General features: G+C 35.3%; 1 protein-coding gene across 9 annotated transcripts in view; it reads left to right on the forward strand.

The window, feature by feature from the left end:
- The window catches only part of VPS13B (vacuolar protein sorting 13 homolog B), a 748,802-nt gene that overhangs the window by 346,054 nt on the left and 379,004 nt on the right, over positions 1 to 23,744 (forward strand). For all 9 annotated transcript variants that reach the window (XM_055303543.1, XM_055303538.1, XM_055303542.1 and 6 more), the window contains 2 exons: positions 14,911 to 15,038; positions 22,701 to 22,935. In XM_055303543.1, coding sequence (XP_055159518.1) covers positions 14,911 to 15,038; positions 22,701 to 22,935 — 363 coding nt within the window. The remainder of the gene's footprint in view (positions 1 to 14,910; positions 15,039 to 22,700; positions 22,936 to 23,744) is intronic.

The raw sequence follows: 23,744 nt of genomic DNA on the forward strand, positions 1-23,744 counted from the left end.
TTTCATCTTTGCTTTACTACTTAGGATGAGATTGTGTTCTTGAGTGATTCCTTTTCTCTTTTTCATTCTTCCCTTCCTCTTCTCTCCCTTTTCTTTCCTTCCCTTGTTTTATTTCTCTCTTCATTCTTCACAAGTAGTAGAATGGCTGCCCCACACCATGGTTTTCCTCTGAGATTGAGGTAGCCTTTAATACATCTCTCTCAAGAGTTATGAATGAGAAACCTGAAACCTAAAAGTTGAAGTGATTCTAAGATCACATATCTTGAATTGGTAGAAAAAAAGGTGGTACCTTGGGTTCCTGGTTACAAGTTTATGCATTGAGGAAGCCTTTACATAAATATATTTATCCTATTAGTGTCTGAAATTTCACTACTTGAAGAGTTTTTTAAATCTTTTTTAAATCCTGTAGCCTTCCACATTTATGCTTGAGCTCCTTGAGTACTGAAACCATGCCTGTTTTGTTCACTGTGGTATTTCCAGTTTAGAACGTAGTCCCTAAACTGCGCTTATGTAGCAGGTGCTCCTTTAAGCGTGTGGAATGATTTTATTGCATGTTGAAATTATGGGATATTTTAATTGCCTGTTTGCCTTTCTTTCTTTTCTCCTTCCCTCCACCCCCCTCTTTCTTTTTCTTTCTCTGTTAGCTGTGCTTTCTGATATTTCACCAAATATTAACATATATTAGTTCTGTAATAAAGTATCTCCAAAAACAGACCATTCATTTGTCAGCAAGAGAACACCTTAAGCCTATGAAACACTAACAGATTTTATCCTGGCCTTTTAGATGTCTTTGTGAACAAGATAATGAAATGTAATACTACATGTCATTTATTGTATCGAGGTCTGGTTTCTCTTCTGAGGCATTTACCCTTCTTTCTCTTTCAAATCTCTGCACAGAAGCCTAAAAATATGACATTTTGGTTAGCCTGGTATTCTTCATTTGATCTTTAGCTTTCTGAACTTGTGGTAAACCAACTCTGTAGTCCTGCTTCAAGTCCTACTGAAGTATTTCCTTTCTGAGCTTGCAACTTTCCCCTCTTTATTTTTAGGAAGCCTTGATTTCCCTTATGGGTTCTTTTTTGTAGTCATCTTCTTTTTTTGCCTATGATTCTTTATCCTGCCACTCCAGGATGATCTATAACCTCTCAGGAGGGTTGTTTTGTTTTGTTTGTTTGTTTTTACCTTAAATTTCCTTTTAGGTAATTCAACTCTATTTAAGGCAGTTACCCCTTGGCATAATAATGTCATGGCTATAAGTGTCTGAACAGCTTGATTTCCTGTGAACATATAGGAGAAATAAAGATTGGCACACTTTACTTCTTAGTGATTATTTAAAATTTGAAATAAACATGAAGCCATAAATTGTAACTATATACCTTACAAAAAGTTGTATTTCTTAAAATGATTTTCTTTATTTATTCCAGAGGCAGAGAGAGAGGGGCAGGGGTAGGAGGAGTACAAGGAGAAGGATAAGAAGACTCCACACTGAGTGTGGGGCTTCATCTCAAGACCCAGAGATCATGACTTGAGCCAAAACTGAGAGTCAGATGCTTAACTGACTAAGCCATCCATGTGCCCCCAAAGTTGTGTTTTTTATTGTTTTTGTTTTTTACAGAAATGTCAAATAATATGCTATTAGGGAATGATTTTAAGAAAGTACACATGGGTTTTTTTTCTTTCATGTATATAATTGGTGAATCGCTATACACTTGAAACTCATATTGTTTGTAAACTATAATTAAAATTATCTCAATTGATTGAGTAAGCCACTATACTATTTCAGGCTGCTACATGAAATAGATAGAAGAATTATGGATTGTCCTTTCAGTGAAATGAATAGTGTCTTAGTATGAGCATTATGATGAATAAACATATAAATTGATGGTCAAATATCTTCGAGTAAAGGAACAATGCTATAGGAATTTTTTGTTGTTGCTCCTCTTCTAGTAGAAGTCATTCTCCTTTATTGACCAGTTACTAAACTTGACCTACTTTTGTGATAGCACCTCTCTAAGGCTTTTACGTAGCAGATAATAAAAACCTAAATCAAAGCTTAATTCTGAGAAGCACTTATGAGAAATGAATTACATTTTGTTGTAGGTGAACAAATATTTTTTGACTCTTTAATATCATGAAGTAACCTTTTGATTGTGAGTCTTGAACTCAATAGAGTAAGCCATTTGGTATAAAATGCAATATTTGGTGCCATTGGTTTATGTATACTGTAGGATCCATAGAGTTGGGGCACCTGGTGGTTCAGTGGTTGAGTATCTACCTTTGGCTCAAGTCATGATCTCGGGATCCTGAGATTGAGTCCCGCATCAGGCTCCTCACAGGGAACCTGCTTCTCCCTCTGCCTCTGTCTCTGCCTCTCTCTTTCTGTGTCTCTCATGAATAAATAAATAAAATCTGTTTTTTTTTTAAAGATAAGTTATTCTTAAGCTCCTTTACCTATTTTATACATCCTCTTACCCGCCTCCCCTCTGGTAACCATCTGTTTGTTCTCTACAGTTAATCTGTTTTTTGGTTTGTCTCTCTTTTTTCCCCCTTTGCTTGCTTGTATTGTTTCTTATCTTAAATTCCACATATAAGTGAAATCATATGGTATGCTTTATCCATGTTTTTGCAAATGGCAAATTTATTCTTTATTATCGCTGAATAATATTCCATTGTGTATATACACCATATCTTCCTTATTCATTTATTGATGGACACTTGGGCTGCTTTTATAATTTGGCTATTGTAAACATTGCTTCAATAAACACAGGAGTGCATATATCCTTTTGAATTAGTGTTTTTATATTCTTTGGGTAAATAGTAGTACAATTACCAGATTATAGGGTGGTTCCATTTTAAATTTTTAAAGGAAACTCCATACTGTTTTTTTACAGTACCTGCACTAGTTTGCATTCCCATCAACAGTGTGCAGGAGTTGCTATTTTCCACATTGTTTCTAACACTTGTTGTTTCTTGTGTTTTTGATCTCAGCCATTCTGACAGATGTGAGGTGATATTTTATTGTAGTTTTGATTTGTATTTCCCTGATAATCAGTGATTTGAGCATCTTTTCATATGTCTGTTAGCCATCTGAACCTCTTCTTTGGAGAAATGTCTGTTCACGTCTTCTGCTCAGTTTAATTGAATTATTCATTTCTTTGGATTTTGAGTTGTATAATTTCTTTATATATTTTGGATACTAACCCTTTATCAGATATGTCATTTGCAAATATCTTCTCCCATTCAGTAGTGTGCCTTTTGGTTTGGTTGATTGCTGCTTTTGCTGTGCAGAAGAAGCCTTTTATATTTATGTAGTCTCAATAGTTTCTTTTTGCTTTTGTTTCCCTTGCCTCAGGACACATGCAGAAAAATACTGTTATGGCCCATGTCAGAGAAATTACTGCCTGTGCTCTCTTGTATGTAGTATTTCTGTGGTTTTAGGTCTCACATGTAGGTCTTTAATCTGTTTTGAATTTATTTTTGTGTATAGTGTAGGAAAGTGGTCCAGTTGCCTTCTTTTGTGTGCTGCCATCTAGTATTCCCAACACCACTTGTTAAAGGGACTTTTTCCCATTGGATATTCTTTCCTGCTTTGTCAACAGTTAACTGACCATATGATTGTGGGTTTATTCCTGGAGCTAGTTTCTTTCTTTCTTTCTTTCTTTCTTTCTTTCTTTCTTTCTTTCTTTCTTTCTTTCTTTCTTTCTTTTTCCTTTTCCTTTTCCTTTTCCTTTTCCTTTTCCTTTTCCTTTTCCTTTTCCTTTTCCTTTTCCTTTTCCTTTTCTTTTTCTTTTTCTTTTTCTTTCCTTTCATTCGTGGGTTTTCAGTTCTGTTCTATGTGTCTATTTTTGTGCCAGTAGTATACTATTCTGATCACTACAGCTTTGTAATGTAACTTGAAATCTGGAAATGTTATATCTCAGCTTTGTTTTTCTTTTAAAAAATTGTTCTGGCTATTCAGGGGCTTCTTCGATTCCATGTAAATTTTAGGATTATTTGTTCTAGTCCTGTGGAAAATGCTGTTGGTATTTTGATAGGGATTGCATTAAACCTGTAGATTGCTTTGGGTGGTATGTACCTTTTTTTTTTTTTTTTTTTTTTTGGTATGTACCTTTTAACAATGTGTGTTCTCCCAGTGCATGAGCATAGAATATCTTTCCAGTTTTTTGTGTCCTCTTCAATTTCTTTTAGCAGTGTTGTATAGTTTTCAGAGTACAGGTCTTTCACTTCCTTGGTTACGTTTATTCCTAAGCATTCTATTATTTTTGGCACAATTATAAATGGGATTGTTTTTTTGATGTCTTTCTCTGCTGCTTCATTATTAGTATATAGGAATGCAACAGGTTTCTGCACGGTAATTTTGTATCCTATAATTTTAATTTATCAATTCTAGTATTTTTGTGGGAATTTTACTTCTTCCTTTATCAATTTGAATGACTTTTATTCCTTTTTGTTGTCTCATTGCTGTGACTAAGACTTTCAGTACTATGTTGAATAAATGTGGTAAGAATGGACATCTTTGTCTTATTCTTGCCCTTTTTCTCCACTGAGAAAATGCTCTCAGTTTTTCATTGAGTTTGAAGTTAGCTATAGTTTTTGTTTTTTGTTTTTGTTTGTTTTTAGATTTTATTTATTTATTCATGAGAGAGAGGCAGAGAAGTAGGTTCCCTGAGGGGAGCCTGATGCAGGACTTGATCCTGGAACCCTGGGATCATGACCTGAGCCAAAGGCAGATGCTGAACCACTCAGCCACCCAGGTGCTTCTTAGCTGTAGTTGTTCAGGTATGGCCATTATTATTATTATTATTATTATTATTAGGTTTTTTTAGTAACTAAATGGAAATGAGACCACCAAGGCAAGTGAGGGTCCAAGCACAGATTTTATTGCAGGCACCCTCGGGCGAGGTTCCACGACTCACGGGGGAAAGAGAGTGAGTTGGGGAAGTCGCACCAAGACAAGGTAGTAGGGGGTTTACATAACGTTGTAAGGCAGAACGGTTTCCTATTGGTTGGCTCATATGCAAAGGAAGGATTGCAATCCAACCAGTCAGAGTGACCCTCACTATGCAAAGGAAGGATTGCAGTTCGGCCAGTCAAAGGTGACTTCCTCCTCTGGGGTTTGAAGGGCATTGGGTTCGGTTGGGGAAGTCCAAAGGAGAGGTCTAAGGGTCTGCGTCAAGCTGTCAGCAGGTCATTGGTCCATTGGCGTCCCAAGTGGAGGTAGTGACAGGAACTTCAGCCATTTTGGGGTATCCGCCATCTTGAGGAGTTTCCCTTCCCGCCTGGCCCCAACAATTATTATTATTATTTTTGCAAACAATGAGGGTTTATTTACGAGCTCGAGCTTGGGTCCAAGTATACCCGACATAGCGGAGCAGGGACTTGGACCCTGAGGTGAGTTTCAGCTTAGTTTTATGGGCTGGTCTAGGGGATCTCTATAAGGAGTGGAGGAATTTCTCAAGTTCTGTTTACATTCTGATATGGGGCTTTCAAGGGCATTGAGCTCTGTTCTCATTCTAATATGGGACTTCCTGCCACTGGCTTGGGCTCTGTTCTCATTCTAATATGGGGTTTTCTAGGGCATTAAGCTGTAAATTTCAGCTCTTATTCACAGGGGTCTGGGATGGCTGTACTTGTGCTAAAGCTGAACTTAAAATAGAATGGCCTTAATTTTCTCGGCCTCCACATTTCCCCCTCTTAGAGGAACCTAAGGACGGACCCAATCATGGGTCCAGGTTGCTCTCAGAGTGAGCCAGGGGGAATGACTAAACCAGGATTCGAACCAACCTTGTTGCTGTTCTTGCTCCCGTTTACATCCCAGGGAAGATGCAACATCCTGCGTTTAAGGCAGCACATAACCCCACCCCCACCCCCCTTTGTTGTAAGAAGACTAAGTCTAATCCCTTCCTATTTTGAAGGACAACCTCAGACTAGGGAGTCTTTGAGGTGGGAAATAAGTGAGTACGGTGCAGTTTTAGCTTTAGGGGATTGTCCTTGTCTGTTGGCTTTTCCATTCTGGAACAAAGTCCTTGAGAATGGCGTGTGGATCAGCTGGCCAAACATGGGTGTAGTGGACCCAGGGAGTAATCCAGTCGACCTTGAGAGTGGTGGCAGTGGTCAGGATCACGATGTAGGGTCCCTTCCAGCAAGGTTGAAGTGTCTGTTGTTGGTATCACCACTTGTACACCCAGTCACCCAGCCGATATATCGATGGGGGTCCGGGGGTGGCCCATCTGATAGAGGGCCCTCATCTTAGGCCACATCTGCTCATGTGTTCATTGTAACATTTGGAGGGAGAAAAGAAGTTGGTGATCATCAAATTCAGCAAGCACCTCAGGTTTTAAATTGGGGATAATAGGTGGAAGAAGACCAAACATGATCTCATAGGGAGTCAGTCCCATCTTATATGGGGAGTTCCTCACCCTATATAGAGCGAAGGGGAGGATGGCCTTTATTATTTTGAGGTATGTTCCTTTTAAGCCTACTTGTTGAGGGTTTTTATCATAAGTGGATATTGTACTTTGTCAGATGCTTTTTCTGCATCTATTGAAATAATTATATGGTATTATTCTCTCTCTTATTGATGTGATGTGTCACGATTGATATGTGTATACTATACCACCCTCACAACCCAGGAATAAATCCCACTTGATCATGTTCAATGAAACTTGTTTTCTGACCTTTTAAGTAATCTATTCTGGAGAAGGTTCCATCACTTCAGAAGAATGTGTATCCTGCTGTTTTAGGATAGAATGTTGTAAATATATCTATTAAATCCATCTGATTCAGTGTCACTCAGAGCCACTTTTTTCTTGTTGATTTTCTGTTTGGATGATCTGTCCATTGATGTAAGTGGGGTGTCAGCCCCCTACTATTAATATACTACTATTGATTACTTGTATTACTTGTATTTGTTATGAACTTCTTTATGTATTTGGATGCTTACATGCTGGGTCCATAAAAATTTAAAATTGTTATTTTTTTGTTGATAGGCTCCATTTATGATTATATAGTGTCCCTCTTTGTCTATTGTTATAGTCTTGTTTTAAAGTCTGTTTTGTCCCATATAAGTATTACTATGCTGGCTTTTTTCCCCCCATCTATTTACATGAAAAATGCTTTTCATTTCCTTCACTTTTCACTCTGTATGTGTCTTTAGGTTTGAAATGAATCTCTTGTAGGCAGCACATAGATGGGTCTTGTTTTTTGTCCATTCCATCACACTACGGCTTGACTGGAGTGGTTAGACCATTTACATTCAAAGTCATTAATGATATATATTATCATTTTGTTACTTATTTAATGCTTGTTTTTGTAGTTCTTCTCTGTCCCTTTCTTTCCTTGCTCTCTTCTCTCATGATTATTTGGATTTCTTTGTTGATATACATGAATTCCTTTTTGTCTATTTTTTGCATAACTATAACTGACTTTTGATTTGCAGTTACCATTATGATTGTATGTAAGATCTTCAGCATATAGCGGGCCTTATTAAGTTAATAGTTGCTCAAGTTTGAGCCCAGTTTTTACTTCTCTCCCCAACACATTTTAGGTATTTGGAATTATACTTTACATTTATTTTTTATTATGTGAGTCCCTCGACTAATTTTTAGAGGTATATTCATTTTCACTGTTTTTGTGCTTCCTTTTTTTCTTAATCTTACTTATGGTCTTTCCTTTCCACTCAGAGTCTCCTTTAACATTTCTGGTAGGACTGGTTTAGTGGTAAGGAATTCCTTTAAGTTTTGTTTGGGAAACTCTGTTTTTCCTTCTGTTCTGAATGATAGTCTTGCTAAATAGATTATTCTTGTCTGCAGATTTTTTCATTTCAGTGCTTTGAATATATCATTCCATTCCCTTCTGGCCTGGAGTTTCTGAAGAAAAATTAGCTGATAGCCTTATGGTATTTCCCATGTATGTAACAGTTTTCCTTTCTCTTGCTGCTTTTAAAATTCTCTATCACTAGTTTTTGCCCTGTGAATTACCATATGTCTTGGTGTCAACCTCCTTGTGTTTTATTTTGTTCAGGGCTCTCTGTGCATCTTTGTTCTGGTTTTCTGTTTCCTTCCCCAAGTTTGGGAAGTTTTTAGCTATTATTTTTTTCAAATACATTTTCTTTCCTCTTTTCTCTTTCTTCTCCTTTTGGGATTTCTGTAATGCAAGTGTTACTCACTGGATGGTATTGCTTCACTCCCAAAGTCTGTTCTCATTTTGTAGAATTTTTTTCTCTCTCACCTGATCAGCTTGACTACTTTCCATTACTCTGTCCTCCAGGTCACTGATTCTTCTCTTCCTCTAGCCTACTATTTATTACATCTAATGTATTTTTAATTTCATTTATTTTGTTCTTCATCTCTAATTATTTTTTAAATCCCTGTGTTAAGGGTCTCACTGATGTCCTCCACTCTTTTCTCAAGTCCCATGAGTGTCTTTATGTGATAATTAAATTCTTTATCAGGTATATTACTTACCTCCATTTTTCTTAGGTGTCTTGCTGTGAATTTGTCCTATTCTCTGATTTGGGATATACTCCTTTTTCTTATCCTTTTGTCTGTGTCTGTTTCTCTGTGTTAGGAAAGTCATGTATGTCTCCTGCTCTTGAAGATAATGGCCTTGTGATGAATAGGTCCTGTAGCACCCTGCAATACAGTGTTTCCTGCTCACCAGAACCTGAAGCTTCAAGGTTGTCTCTTAAATGCATTGTGTACACTCTGCTTTTGTGGCTGAGACACTTTTTCTTTCAATGCAGTCATCTACTGTGGCTTTTTTTTTTTTTTTTTTTTGCCTTTTGTGGGCAGTGTTCAGTCCATGTAGTGTTAGTGGGTTAGTCTGGAGCTGCATAGGCTTGATTGAGTTAAATCAAGCATTTGCCCATGATGCAGTAGCACCTGACTGTAGGGCACTTTCACTTTGTTGTCCCCTAAGAAGCTTTCATTGGTGGTCAGGGCCTGAAAGACATATCCTTAGCCCACTGCTAAGGCCACATATTAGTGGTGTGTGTGGTTACCTTTACCAGTTTGTCAGAGAGTAGTTATTCTTGCCTGGTGCTGTCCCCTGTTGGGGTTGCTTATACCTTGCTAGGCATGTGGTACTGCCCAGGGGTGGGTTCTGGCCAAGTATACATTGGAGGATCTGTTAGTTATGGAGAAGGAGGCAAGGAAAGGAGGTGTTAGCAAGTTAAGTAGTGACTGTGGGCACCATACTGGTTCCCCTAGGTGGCCATGTGTTTATGCTGGGGAAGGGAAATCGCACCTGTCAGCTCCATCATTCCCAGATGACTCTCCCAGAAATTATAAAGTACTCTCCTTCTCGTATGCCCCACGTGCTTTTGAAATTGCTATTCCTATGCTTATCTCTGTGGGCTGTCTCTTTAAGGTGGGGGACTCAACTGCCTCTCATCCTCTGAGCTGTCCAAGATCCCAGCCAGCTGATTTTTAAAGGTGCAGGTTTGAAATCCCACTGCTTCTTAAGAACTTACAAAATTTAGCCCTCTGGTTTTCAAAGCCATATGTTTTGGGGATTTGTTTTCCCTGTGTGGACTCCCCTATGCAAGGGTCTGTTTCCCTCCCCTCTCTATGCCTATGGAGTCCCTTACTTCTGTGGACAGACCTGAGGGTCCATTTAGCTCCTGACTGTATGTCTGCCCATTTCAAATCATTTTGAATGAAACCTCTTCTCTATATTTAGTTGTAGAGTTTTTACTGCCAGTCTTTGGATTGTTTCCTGGGTTATTTACATTTATGTGAATGTTATATGCTTGTATCCATGGTTCAAGGTAAGCTTGGGTCCTCCTACTCCACCGTTTTCCCTGAAGTCCAGTTTACTAATTTTCCATGGCACAGAAATGAAGAATTAATATTGCACCAAGTTAGATAGTACATACCCAAGAACTGATTGTTGTTATTTTAATTGGTAAATTTTCAACCTCAAAACTACCTTATTATTATTAACAGTACATTATTTATTATTGCAAACAGGAAGTATAATAGGTATCAGACTCGTATGTTAAATGTAGGATTTTTTTAATAGCTCCAGTGAGACTGAACAAAGCTGATGATTTTTGAATAATTGGTGGTACCATGATCTTGAGTAAAAATATATATTTACTATGCATTTGGTAGAACTAGAAGTTATGGCACAGGGTTTGGAAAACAGAAGAGGTGCTGTTAAAAGCATGGACTTTGGAGTCAGGCTTTCTGGAGTTACATCCATGTTTTGCCACTTACCAGCTGGGTGACTTAAAATGAATTACTTAATCTCTGTATGATCAGTTTTCTTATCTAAAAATGGTGAGAATAAGAGTCTAAATGATAGTGTGTTCCTCATGGGAATGTTATGAGGTATAAACCAAGTAATATTTGTAAAACTTTTAATACAGACCTGGCATGTAGCAAGTGCTAGAGGTTTTGGTTAAATAAAATATAGATTGAGATTGGCAGAATTTAGGGAGTTTTAATATCCCACCTATAAAATATATATAACTATAGAAAATTGTCTTTTCTTTAAAAACTGTCTTCCTCTAGATTTTAGGAAATGTGTATTGAAAGTTTAGTGTATCCAAAATAATGTGATTTTATACCTTTAATAAGCAGAAGTTGTAATAATGATGTTTTTAAGAAACTTAATATTCTGTATTAGATTTTCAAAATTTGACCATAGAAATCTCTTTGGAAACCTTTGGTTTTCATTGTTGAAAGAGTTTTAAAATTTTGGCTGCATCTAAAAATGTATTTTTATAGAATATTTATCTATTTATTTAGAGAGAATGAGTGTGTAGGGGCTGGGAGGGGCGGAGGGAGACAAGAGAGTGAATCTTAAGCAGGTTCCACACGTAGCATAGAGTCCATGCATGTCTTGATCTCACAACCATGAGATCGTAACTTGAGCTGAAACCAAGAGTAGGATGCTTAACTGACTGAGCTACCCAAGTGCCCCTAGAGTTTATTTTTTAAAGTAGGTACAGAGATGTCCCATGTATCCCCTGCCCCACATGTGCATAGACTCCTCCTATTATCAACACTCTCTACTAAAGTGTTATTGTTATCATTGATGAACTTTATTATCACCCAACGTCCATAGTTTATGTTACAGTTTACTCATGATGTTGCACATTATGTAAGTTTGGACAAATTTATTTTATCCTGTATCCACCATTGTAGTACCATACAGAGTAGTTTTACTGTGCTATAATCTGTGCTCTGCCTGTTTCTTGCTCTCTCCTGCTTAACTCCTAGTAACCACTGATCTATTTACCGTTTCCATAGTTTTGCCTTTTTCAGAATGTCATGAAGTTTGAATTAGTATATAGCCTTTTTAGACTGGCTTCTTTCACATACTAATATGCATTTAAATTTCTTTCATGTGTTTTTATGGCTTGATAACTCATTTCATTTAGGTGATAGATACTATTCCAGTTTTTGTATATAACACACTTTATTGATCCACCTACTGAAGGACATCTTAGTTGATTCCAAATTTTAGCAATTGGGAATAAAGGTTCTATAAATTTCTGTGTGCAGGTTTTGTGTGGTTGGTCTGCGTTTAAGTCAGTTATTTAAATTGGCAGAATTCTATCATAAGTTTAGGTAACCATTTTGTTCTTATAACTACTAATGTATAAAAGAAAGGAAGTTAAAATGAGTACAAAGTAAATTAATGTGTTTTATTAAGAAGATTATAATAGGTAATTCGCTGTTATAAAACATTTAATTAATTCTGAAATATATGGAATAAAATGTTAAGTACCCCTTCCCTCTTACCCCTCATCAATTCTGTTTTACTCTCCTCAGAGGTAACCTGTGGGTTTGCTTTTTACTCTTCTGTAACTTTTCTATATAAGGAATAGACAAATCACACTCAAACTGACACATTGTTTTAAAAACATATTTGGATTGTACTATACATACGTATGTTTCTCATTTCACAAGATATCAAAAATACCCTTTCTGTCATGCCTGTAACTGTTTCTCATTTTAAATGAGTGAATTACCATCTTCGTTGTGGGTATTTCTAAGTTAATTTAACTATTTATTTTTGATGGACAGATAAGTTGCTTAGCATTTTTCTTCTCCATTTCCTCCTCCCTCCCTTCTTACCCTTCTCTCTCTTTTTTAACTATTTCAAATAATACTGCTGATATTGACCATTCTTTATAAGTTGTTTAAATGCATGCACTCTTACATTGTTATAATGTTTCTGTAGCATAGATTTTTAGAAACAGGATTGTTTTTAAGAATAATGTGTGTTTAAATTTTGATAGCTACAAATGATCATCTCTTACAATTCTACTCTACAGACCATACTTATTTATATTCCCAATATATGAAAAATTTTCACAAGAGGCTTCAACAACAACAGATTTTGTAAACATAAAAATGGATACCTTAAAATGTTTGCCAGTGTGACCACTGAAGAGGAAACCTGATTTTTGTCTTAATATTTGTTCATTGAAAAATAAACAAATATTAGTTTTTTGTCCAAATTATATTTTTCTGTGAATTATCTGTTCATATTTTTCCATATTTTTATAGCTGTTAATCTGTCGCTTGATATCTTCATTTGAACTAATGGGAATTTCGTGAAGCTTGATAGGTCTAAAAAATGAAGTTTTTTCACCCTCTCCATTCTCTTTTCTCTTACAGCTTCATTCTTCCATCTGCTGTGACTTAAAACCTTTGAATCATCCTTTCTTGACCTTTCTCAGGGTATTTGTAGTGCATCAGTAAGTCCTATTGGCTGTAGCTTTTATGTGGATACAGAATCTCATCATTTCTTACTACCTTCAATGCAGCGACCATCTCTCACATACTGTCTTCCTATTTTTTTTATACTGTCTTCCTATTTTAATACTTGCAGCCTATTTTTTGCAGAGTAGCCAGAGAAATTCTCTTAAAATATGTCCAATACTTGATGACTGTATTTAGAATCCATAATCCTATCCTAGCTTCTTCAAAGCAAAAGCCAACCTTCTTCCCATGGCCTCCTTAGCTCTGTGATTGGTCCTTATTTGTAGCTCTGACTTCATTTCCTACTTCTATCACTCTTCACTTTACCGTAGCCATCATTGCTTCTATACTGTTTCTTGAAATCCTAAGTATACATCTAGGTGCCTGAGTGGCTTAAGTAAGTCAAGTGTCTGCCTTCAGCTCAGGTCAGAATCTCAGGGTCTTGTAATCAAGCTTTGTGTTGGGCTCCACATTCAGTGGGAAGTTTGCTTCTCCCTCTGCTCGCCCTCCTCCCCCCCCCCCCCCGCTTGTGCTCTCTCTCTCTCAAATAAATACATAAATCTTAAAAAAAAAATCCTAAGTACACAACTAACTGAGGACTTTTTGCATTACTGTTTTATTTGCCTACAGTGCTCTGCTCCCAAATATCTCCGTGGATCTTTCCCAAATTCTTTTTATAAATAACATTCTTTGAATTTCTAACGTGCGTAATGTGGTAGACTGGGGTTTATGAGCATGAAGAAAAAAGGTTTATGTTCCATGCCCTTAAGGTATTATTAATCTAATATAAATGCTAATAAACCAAGTTGAGAAGACGGAAAAAATGAGTTGAGATACTGCAACTGCAGTTCATGTAGTAGTGATTTGGTAGCATTTACTTTGGAAAGAATTTTCGGACCATCAAAACTTAATTTAATCAAAGTCCTAAGAGCAAGATCTGATTTATTTTATGCTACTTAAAAAGTACCTAAAATGGTATATACAAATTATATGTTTGCATTAACGTATAATGCATAAAATATATGGATCTGTTTGGAAATAACACGTTATAAATTACCATTAAATTAATAGCAATTTCTGACATTTAATTTAAAATTATTGAGATTCTTTGATTTCTGTAATATCCATAGACAAAATTTTTAATAACATGCTATACAGATTGGAATCACATTTTGTTAAATATATATAGATAGATCTGTCTTTTATGTGATCACATAGTTCTGGTTACTTTCAAAATCAGGTTTTTGTTTTTTTTTCTCAAAATCAGTTTTTAAAGTTGGGAGAGTATGGATAAACTTTTGTTAACAAGAGAATTCAGGGATCCCTGGGTGGCGCAGCGGTTTAGCACCTGCCTTTGGCCCGGGGCGCGATCCTGGAGACCCGGGATCGAGTCCCACGTCGGGCTCCCGGTGCATGGAGCCTGCTTCTCCCTCTGCCTGTGTCTCTGCCTCTCTCTCTTCCTGTGTCTCTCATGAATAAATAAATAAAATCTTTAAAAAAAAAAAACGAGAATTCATATGTAGGAAGATTTGTTTCTTATCAATTGTGGATGAATCAAATAATTTGTTGTTGAATTTCCTTTTTTTTTTTAAAGATTTTATTTATTTATTCATGAAAGACACAGAGAGAGAGAGAGAGAGAGGGAGAGGCAGAGGGAGAAGCAGGCTCCATGCAGGGAGCCCAATGCGGGACTCGATCCCGGGACTCCAGGATAATGCCCTGGGCCCAAGCAGGCGCTAAACCGCTGAGCCACCCAGGGGTCCCCACCCCTTTTTTTTTCCAAGTAAAGCTTTCATTGCAGTATTATCATTATAAAAGTGAGAAATGGGCAAATTGTTAGGTTACAACTTAATAAATTTTTGTGAAGTGGATATATCCATGTATTCAGTAAATAGAATATTAGATTCTAACATTGTTCCAGTGTTACCTTCCAATCACCAATTCCTGACAAGAGTAACCAACACATTCCTTACTTTTAACAGATGAGTTTTGCTCATATTTGAATAGTTGCAAAAATCAGTAATTCTATAATACAAAATGATCTAATACAATATTTTATAATCTCATTTGGAGCTATTAAGGAAAGAAATAATCATAGAAATATTTTTTGTATATTTTTGTAAAACAGTAAAGTACATGTGTGTTAAATAACTATTCTTTTTTTTTTTTAAATAACTATTCTTATACTTAGAATCCCGACCATTGTCAGTTCCTGTGAAAGCCATGCTGAATATATCTGAAGGCTGTAGAAGTCCTGAAGAAAGAATGAAAGAATTTGTTGGAGTAGTATGGAATGCAGTAAAGAGTCTCACACTACAGGTAAAATAAAAGTTAGCTATAATCTGGTTTTAATTTCTATGATCCTTTATAATTTTTAACATCTTAAATATTGGTAAAAAATAATCTCACTATTAACATTTAATATTGGTAAAAAAGAAATAATCTCTTAACATTTGTATCCATCTCATTTGTATAACTTAGATGAAAATTCTTGGTGCACTTTATATATTAACAGAATTATATGAAATACATATTATGTGTTCTTTTGATGAAGTTCTAAAAATACACCAATTTTGAGATTTTTCTTGAGTTAAAAAAGTCATTCTGTTTCTTTATTTTAAAAGATTTTAAATGTTCAATATACAAACCACAAAACACTAGAGAGTAGGCCAAGTTGGACAGCGGTCCCTGAAAAATTGAAGATGAACTCAGCATGGCTTGGTGACTACTGGTTTCAGGGAATGAGAAGAAGGTGTTCCAGTCCAAGTGGTGTTCCAGGTGCCACTTTTGGCATTTGGGTGAATAGTGATGCCATGAAATGGTAAAAGAAATAGCTTTTCAGGGTCAGTGGTAAACAGGGAGTTTAATTTATGCATGTATTTGAAATTCCTGTGAGATAACCAGACTTCTGTTAGACAGTAGGATATTCATATCTGGAGGTTAAGGAAAAGATTCACAGTAGAGATATAATTTTGAGAATCATCTACAGATGGTTAGAATCAGGAGAATTCGTCATTCAAAAAATATGTAAAGTTGAAAGAGTAATGTACCAAGGGAATACCATATCTAAAATAGACAGTAAAAGTGTCCTTGAAGGAGCCTATAAGAGACATCAGAGATGTAGGAGGAAAAGTCAGACAGTTCATGGAAGTGAAGGGGTGTGTAGAATTTCAAGTAACCAGCACTTAGCAGTAACAAATTCTGGATCTTAACCATGGACTGCAATATGAAATGCTTAGATTAAATAATATTTATGATTATTTTTAATTCTAACATTCTTGTGGGATTCTTTTGTGGGTTTTTTTTTTATTTTTATTTTTTTGCTTATTTTCTAATGATACAGTGCCTTCATTAGCTTTGTTACCAACAATAAATTTAAGCTTAGACATCATTGTGGATTACTTATAAGTAGAGATACTGATGTTCCTCATTTTTTTCTTCTTTTAAAAAGTTTTTAATTGTGGTAAGATACACTTAACATTAAATTTGCTGTTAATCATTTTTACAGGTACAATTTTTTTATTTTTATTTTTTTAAGATTTTATTTATTTATTCATGAGAGACACACACACACACAGAGAGAGAGAGAGAGAGGCAGAGACATAGGCAGAGAGAGAATCAGGCTCCACGCAGGGAGCCCGATGTGGGACACCATCCCAGGACTCCAGGACCTCGCCCTGGACCAAAGGCAGGCACTAAACTGCTGAGCCATCCAGGGATCCCCTATGGGTGCAATTTAAACTGATGTTCTTCATTTGACTAAACTTACTGAGTATAAATTAACATAGAATTACAAGAGTACTAATGATTATATCTTTGTATAGGTTATTTTGAATATGAAATAGGCACTCACTGGCCTCATTCCTAGTCCCAGCCCTGTATTATATACATGGTTTATATTTAGACGTTTCCAGATGTTAATGTGTTCTGGAAAGCTTTAAAGATACAACTTGATTCTGATTAAATGATTAAAATCTAGGCCTTAAAATTCTGAGTTTTTAAAATAGTAATGTCCATTTTCCAAGATGTTTTATGAACCAAAATATAAAACAAAACCCTGAAGTTGTCATCTGACAAAACAGAACATCATACTTGAAACCATCAAAGGATTATCCTCTTAGTGGAAGTTTGAGCAAGTGAATGTGTTTGGAATCAGAATTTCTGGAAAATTGATTTTGCAGCCAAAGTTGATATTTGCTAAGCCCATGTTCCATTTCTACTTATGATAGACATATCTTGCATTTAGACATAAACAATATTCACTGTAACCTATTTGTTTATCAGTGGGAAAAGTAATTTCCACATTTCATCTTAATGGGTTATGTGATAGTACTTTATGTAGTCTTGAACAACTTTTTAAAATGTGAACTTGGTTTGGGGGCCTTTTTCTCAAAAGATTATCATAAACTCATTTCTTTGCGAGTTTTCTCTATTGGCTAATCAGCAAAGATCTTATTTGTTATAGTTCAAAAAGCTATAATAGATAAGATTTTATTCCAAAAGCTACATTTTATTCCAGAAGCACATGATTGGCAATGGCATGCAGTTGACAAAATAGAAATATTTTGGCCTAGAATTCACTAATAACGGAGAACATTGCCCTAGTTTTTGCTGAACTCCTTTTTCTTCTCTTTTACATTGAAGATCCTATTTCTTTTATATGGCATTTTCTAGGTGTTTTTTTTTTTTTTTCTAAAGCTTTCTGAGTAGTCTGTATAATAGAATAGATTCTTTATTTTCTATACCAAGCCTCTTGGTCTCCTTCTTTTGCTAATAATCTGTTATTCCTTAGAGAACTACTTCCCACATTCCTTGATTTTGATATGTCAGTGTCTCAAGTCTCATAAGCTAATTAAGCTAGATCAATTGAGTTCTTCCTCCCAAGAAGTTATATATAGAATATGATCAGTGATGGCAGTAATCATATTGCATGATACCTTTGATGTCCTCATATCTGGTGAACTTCCTGGCCTATCTGCATAATCAAAAAAGGGTAGGTAGGTATTTGAGGCTAGACAGATCAACTATCAAACACCTTAATGGTAAAAGTAATTATTTACATTTAATGCTTAAAATTTTGCAAAGGTTCATGTTTTTGTTTATAGGCATTGAGAAAGTGACTATAACTGCATGGTAGTTTTTTAGGAGGAGGAAGTCTGGAATTCAAATGTAGGCATTTTTTCATGTTTTCCCTTGGCAGCATTTATATGGGAGAGTGGATTTGTAACAATCTGGAAAAGAAGACAGCTGAGGTTCACTTTTGAGGTTTTTAACCGAATGCTCTAATTTGGGTATATTTAGATTTCTGCTATATATGATGATAACCCAAATATCTTCGTAGAGTATTAAAAATGTATAGAATAGGAAAATTGATTTTGGACATAGTTAATACATTTGTTGTAGTGCAAATGGAATACTGCTTATTTTAGTTACATCATAAGCACTGGTGTTTTTTAATAAAAATACTCTGAGGGGCACCTGGGTGGCTCACTGGTTGAGCACCTGCCTTTGGATCAGGTCATGATCCCAGAGTCCTGGAATCAAGTCCCACATCGAGCTCCCTGTAGGGAGCCTCCTTCTCCCTGGGATGCCTAGATGACTCAGTGGTTGCGCATCTATCTTTGGCTAAGGGCATAATCCTGGGGTTCCAGGATCAAGTCCCACATTGGGCTCCCTGTGACAAGCCTGCTTCTCCCTCTGCCTATGTCTCTGCCTCTCTCTCTCTCTGCCTCTCATAAATTAATAAATAAAATCTTTAAAAAAAAAAAAAGACTGAACATCTGTGAATCCATGAGAACTAATATGTGGATCTGATATATAGGAGAAAATCAGTGTATGTTCATTGAGTTAATTTTATGTAGCAGACCTTCAGGTAAGAGTTAATACATTGCATCTTTATATCAGAGCTGATCTCCCCACCACCCCACCCCTGCCCCGAGTTACAGATGAAGAAACTGAAGTCATAGAGAGATTAAACAATTGTCAAAGGTTCCATAAGCTGGAGCTGAACCCATCTGGCCAACAAGTCAGTTTTATTAGTTACTTTACTAGGTTGTCTGTACAATGAAATGATGCACTTAACAGTTATTATAATTAATATCAGTATCTGATGCAAATAAAAATAATTGTGTTTACTTATTTAATAATATTTAGTACCTAGTACATTCTAGACACTGAACTATGTAATGAGACTGTAAACAAAGTAGGCAAAAAAAAAAAAAAAAAAGTAGGCAAAGTATCTGACATTACAGACCTTATATGTTCTAGTGAAAATTCTGTAAGGCTATTAGTATTTTAATATCCTCTTGTTTCAGTTTTTTTAAGTGCTAGGATTATGTCCTTTGTATTCCTGACTTCCAGTTCAGTTCATATGAGGTATTAAAGAATGCATGAATAAAAAAAAAGTGAATGCAATGCAATTGTAACCTGAAACATTCCTTCATATTTGTTTTTATTTGAAACTGTTTTCTGAAGAATAAAATTCATACAGAGAACATGTCATTCTTTAGAAATTTTATAAAATATAATCCAAAGTTTCAGTTTTAAAGAAAGGAAAACATGTTATTTGGGAGTAGGAAATAGGAATATTATTTAAAAGTACAGAAAATATGATATAACATTTAAAAGCATTTATATATAATGTGTTCTAAATGATAGTGGGCTAATAAAGTGTTCAGATTAATATATAAGTGAAACCTATGTTAGTCTTTTCTTTTTAATTGAGTTGTAATCACAGTTATATAGCACACAAATGAGAAAAAGTCTAAAAAACCTTACATATGGGAGCTAGGTTGGGGGTACACAAAGACCTACATCTTTTCAAGTGGCACATAAACTTGGAACTTCCAAAAACTGCATGACAGTCATTTCATTTATTAAAATAAGAATACTAAATAATTTCTTCTTTATTGGTTTATTCTCAGTGTATCATACTTAGATTTGTAGCCCTTGACCTAATAGGAATCAAAATAGAGGTGGTTTTACTTTAAGAATTTGCAATAATCCCTTCACTTTAACACATGAATGTGTTCAATATTGGAGAAAGAACACGTTGCTACCAAAACTGAAATAAGATCCTTGAAACAGAAAGGATGTTGCCATGGAAAAATGAAGTAACACTCAGTGCAGCTGTGATGCATTAATGAATAGGATATTTTTTTAAAAGATCATTTGTGTTTGGTGTGGCTCAGAGGGTCCCAACCAGATGGTTTCCATGAACATGATCTGACCCCCGGTTTGAGGACTTCTTACTGGCAGATTACTTCATTTTCTTCCCCTTGGATTGTCAGATCCTTACATTAATGCAAAATTTACTGCCACAGATTTATATACACTTACATAAATCACTCAGCATTTTACATTAAAACCACAATTTTAGACATAGAGTTTAACAGTTATTTTAAAAGTGTAAAAAGATTTATGTGATAGCTATAGTATATATAATAGATGTAACATTATAATAAGTTTGAGCAATTTCTTTTTTTTTTTAATTTTTATTTATTTATGATAGTCACACACAGAGAGAGAGAGAGGCAGAGACACAGGCAGAGGGAGAAGCAGGCTCCATGCACCGGGAGCCCGACGTGGGATTCGATCCCGGGTCTCCAGGATCGCACCCTGGGCCAAAGGCAGGCGCCAAACCGCTGCGCCACCCAGGGATCCCGAGCAATTTCGATTATATGTATGTTTTGGTTCTCATCATTAGAGGAATCTCCATAACACATCATATTTTAAGAAGTTTATTTTTCAGAGTTGTTTATCTCAGGCTAAATTTGATGAAATTTATTTTTGAATTAGTGGAATTTTGGAATATATTATGATTTTAGAAATTTGGGCACAACTTGAATTTATTTCAGAGGATATGCATGTGTATATTTGTGTAGTGTGGCATATTATACTAATTACCTCATGTTATTAAAAACATTTCTTATTTTTTTATTTTTTAAAGATTTTATTTATTCATGAGAGACACAGAGACAGAGACAGAGACAGACAGGCACAGGCAGGGGGAGAAGCAGGCTCCATGCAGGGAGCCCAAACTGGGACTCGATCCTGGGACTCCAGGATCACACCCTGGGCCGAAGGCAGGAGCTAAGCCTCTGAGCCACCCAGGGATCCCCGAAAACATTTTTTAATAAAGCATCAATAGCTACATGAAGTGTTAAATACTGACTCTTTTTAGTTTTACACTGTAACCATAATAAATATGAGGGATCCCTGGGGGGCGCAGCAGTTTGGCGCCTGCCTTTGGGTCAGGGCGCGATCCTGGGGACCCCGGATCGAATCCCACGTCGGGCTCCTGGTGCATGGAGCCTGCTTCTCCCTCTGCCTATGTCTCTGCCTCTCTCTCTCTCTCTCTCTCTCTCTCTCTCTCTCTCTCTCTCAAATAAATAAATAATAAATAAATAAGGGAGAATATGTTCTTAGTAAACCATATTGCTTGAAGATAAGTAATTATGTTAAATTTTAAAAGGGTAAATGTAATACATCTGAGACAATATATACTTCTATTTCAGAATTTTAAAATGTAATCTTAAATCAATGGGCTACTTAACGTATACACACTTAAATTAAGTTGCAAGATAAAATTCTAGAACTAAGAAACTCATAAGAACTGAGACAATATATACTTCTATTTCAGAATTTTAAAATGTAATCTTAAATCAATGGGCTACTTAACATATACACACTTAAATTAAGTTGCAAGATAAAATTCTAGAACTAAGAAACTCATAAGAAATGATCATACTTCATGAACCAGTGTATTTATTTTGCAAACTTTGACTTATATTTTTCTTCACTGAATTTGTCAGTGTGTTCTATGCACAGAAATGTTAAAGCAAAGATGAATATGCTAGCTTATTTATAAGGCTGCCAAATTATTTATCATATTAAGGACCTGCTATATATCATCCCCTCACTAAGGACTGTATTAACCCCACTGAAGGTATATTACTGTATTCTTTAGTTACCTTTTTTATCTTTCATTGATAGAATATCCAAGCATTTATGAAACAAATTTTACTTTTTGTTATACCTTCAGATAATATCTTTATATGCCAAATATTTTATTTAAAAATTAACAGGTATTTTTTATTTTCTTAAGAATAATTTATGCTAGACTGTTCGGGCAATTGGTGAACCAGGTACAAAATATTACTTAGTAAGAACCAACCATGACTAAAAGAATCTAACATACATTGCTTTTGAATTAAGAACTCATTCCAAATTTAATTTCTGATTTGGGCTTGCTTCATTTTATTTTAACTCTGAGTCACCAGCTGGAGATAAGAGACCATAAAAATTACACATGAAGTCAAAATTTAAATAATAACTTGAGATATGAGAGACACAAGGAATAATGTTCTGATTTTTAAGTGTTCTCAATTTTCTTCATTTACCATGTATATTTATATATAAAATGTGATACACATACACACTTGAATCTTGGTATACATGTATTAAAAAGAGTATGTGATACATTTTAATGTGTGTCTGGAGATAAAATCTGAACATTTTAAACATTTTTCTTATATTTTAGTCTGTGAAGTTAAAAAAAAAAAGGCTAAATTCATATAGAAATAGCTCTGTGTATATGTGTGTCTTTTAAGTGAGTACAATATAATGCTAGTCAGCTCTAAGGCCTTAGCTGGTGTTAACAAAAATCTAATGAAGTGCAAAAGAAGGAGGATTTTCTCACCTTTTTTGCCAACACATTTTCTAATTTAGTCATGTTTCTTGGAAAGAACTGTGGAAAGGCAGATATGTTTTCATCTCATGTCACTGCGCCTTTTTGATCAAATTTATAGCAAGAAACATCTTTTTAAGTGTTTATTGTGTTCCTTGGTAAAAGTTACTCATATAGGCATGAATATGGCCCATTTCTTTTTTTGGCTTGCCTGTTTATTCATTAAGATATTAGGTGTTTAGGCGTAAAGTCTGTTCCCAGTATTTTAATTTTGCTCTTTTTTTTTTTCGTAGCTTGAAGTACAGTCTTGTTGTGTGTTTGTTCCAAATGATAGCCTGCCTTCCCCAAGTACAATTGTATCTGGTGACATTCCTGGAACAGTAAGAAGTTGGTACCATGGACAAACTAGCATGCCAGGAATGCTGGTCCTCTGTTTGCCACAGATAAAGATTATTAGTGCTGGCCACAAGTATATGGAACCTCTGCAGGAGATTCCATTTGTCATTCCACGACCCATCCTTGAAGAAGGTACATTTAAAAAAATTCTTCCTATGATTGTTATATTTTATAATAATATTTTAACTCTTGTTTTTGTAATATGTCAGTGCTTATGTAAATTAGTCTTCTCAGCAAAAGATCCACATGAAAATGAATTAAGTGATCAACAAAGTAGAACCTAAAAAGGAAACGTGTACACCGTGTATGAACTGATACAGTCTTTTTATTGACACCCACACCTTTTAATCATATTGATGTATGTATAAATGGAGACTACAAAAGATCACGTGCAATACAGAATAATCACTAAAATGTGAAGCATAGACACATTGAGAAGAAGTTGGTTTTGGATGTTTGCATTAGACTGAACTAAGAATGATAAATAGATCTTAGTTTAAGCTACTTGATTTGTTAAAAGAGACATATATTATTTACATCAAGCACAATATATTCCTGGATTACTCATTTGTTAAAGTAGATAATTGTGTGATGATTGAAGACATGACTCTTTAGAAATACTTTATTTCTGATACTGCAGAGTTTTCAGCTGCAAATTCATGCCCTTTTGAACTTTAACATATTTATCTCAAACAAGATGTGAACCTGGAAAAGTTTTTAGTCACAAAGTAAATAATGTGAATCTGTATTTTAATAACAGGGTTCAAATTTGTTACAATGCTTAGCAGTTCCACACCTTGTTCGTATTATTAGGATATAAGTACATGAATGCTGATATCATTCAGATTCTACACATACTATTATTGAAAAGCAAAGTCAGTCTGTGCAGGTTTTGACTTCGACTTGATGTTAATTTCTCTCTCCCTTTCTCTGTATTCAAA

Source organism: Nyctereutes procyonoides, unplaced genomic scaffold (genome assembly GCF_905146905.1).
Source record: "Nyctereutes procyonoides isolate TBG_1078 unplaced genomic scaffold, NYPRO_anot_genome, whole genome shotgun sequence".
Classification (NCBI taxonomy): Eukaryota; Metazoa; Chordata; class Mammalia; order Carnivora; family Canidae; genus Nyctereutes; species Nyctereutes procyonoides.